The sequence below is a fragment of the Belonocnema kinseyi genome, chromosome 6, assembly GCF_010883055.1.
Source record: "Belonocnema kinseyi isolate 2016_QV_RU_SX_M_011 chromosome 6, B_treatae_v1, whole genome shotgun sequence".
Classification (NCBI taxonomy): Eukaryota; Metazoa; Arthropoda; class Insecta; order Hymenoptera; family Cynipidae; genus Belonocnema; species Belonocnema kinseyi.
In genome coordinates, this window is record NC_046662.1 from 12851762 (window position 1) to 12852665 (window position 904).

The 904-nt window shown below is 26.7% G+C and overlaps 1 protein-coding gene across 1 annotated transcript in view; it reads right to left on the minus strand.

The window, feature by feature from the left end:
• Positions 1-904, minus strand: part of LOC117174226 (kinesin-like protein KIF20A) — a 57592-nt gene continuing 56688 nt past the window's right edge. Inside the window, exons 13-14 of the mRNA XM_033363100.1 lie at positions 354-492; positions 1-277 (exon numbers count right to left, since the gene is read on the minus strand). Coding sequence (XP_033218991.1) covers positions 209-277; positions 354-492 — 208 coding nt within the window. The 3' untranslated portion in view covers positions 1-208. The remainder of the gene's footprint in view (positions 278-353; positions 493-904) is intronic.

The following is a 904-nucleotide window of genomic DNA, read 5'->3' on the forward strand; positions in this document are numbered from 1 at the left end:
TGTAGCAAAAGAATCTTTATTCACCCCTTAAAACTAGAAATAATAGGACTGAACATTGCCTACACTAAAAAAATGGGCAAAGTCTAAAAATAATCGAATCACAATTTATCCTAATTAAATATCAAGCGCATTATAAAAATATAACAAAAAAAGTACAATCATTTCCGCTTTCTTCTGTATAACATACGTTGTCTGTACAAGATTGAGATTACTTTTTTCGAGCCCTCAAACTCCTGAGTGCAGTAAGTGGCGATGGAGTAGGTGCAAGATTTGGAGCCTGAAAATAATTTTTTATTAACATTAAATTTATAAATTCTAATGAAAAATCATCATAAATAAATAAATATTCTTACATCACACGGTTCGAAATCTACACAAGTTTCGTTGTCTGGAACGAACAACTTTTTTCTTCTGTTAGTAGTCCTCTTCCTTTGTGATGCTAGTGACTGGATATCTGGAGCTGGGAATTCTGCTTTCAATCTCAATGCTCTCCTAAAAATCATACAAATGATTGAAATTAACAATTAGAAACCTAAGAAAATATACCTTTATTTTCTAAGCAAAAAATTAATAGAAACCAATAACAATATCCCACGATTTATGATTGTAATTTAATTTTGTTTTTGGAAAATAACTTTTTTGGTAAAAATTTATATTTTCTGTTTGAAAATTCAACTGTTTTGTAGAAAACTCGTCTTTTTAGCTTGGAAATTCAACAATTTGGTTGAATTTTTCCGTTTTACGTTGAGAATTCATCATTTTTACATAAAAATCTTAATATTTTGTTGAAAATTCAAAAATGATTATTATTTGGGTGAAAATTAACTTTTTTAAATTAAAAATTTAAATTTTTTAGTTAATGAATCGATTTTTTATATTAAAAATTGAACTATTTTATTAGAAG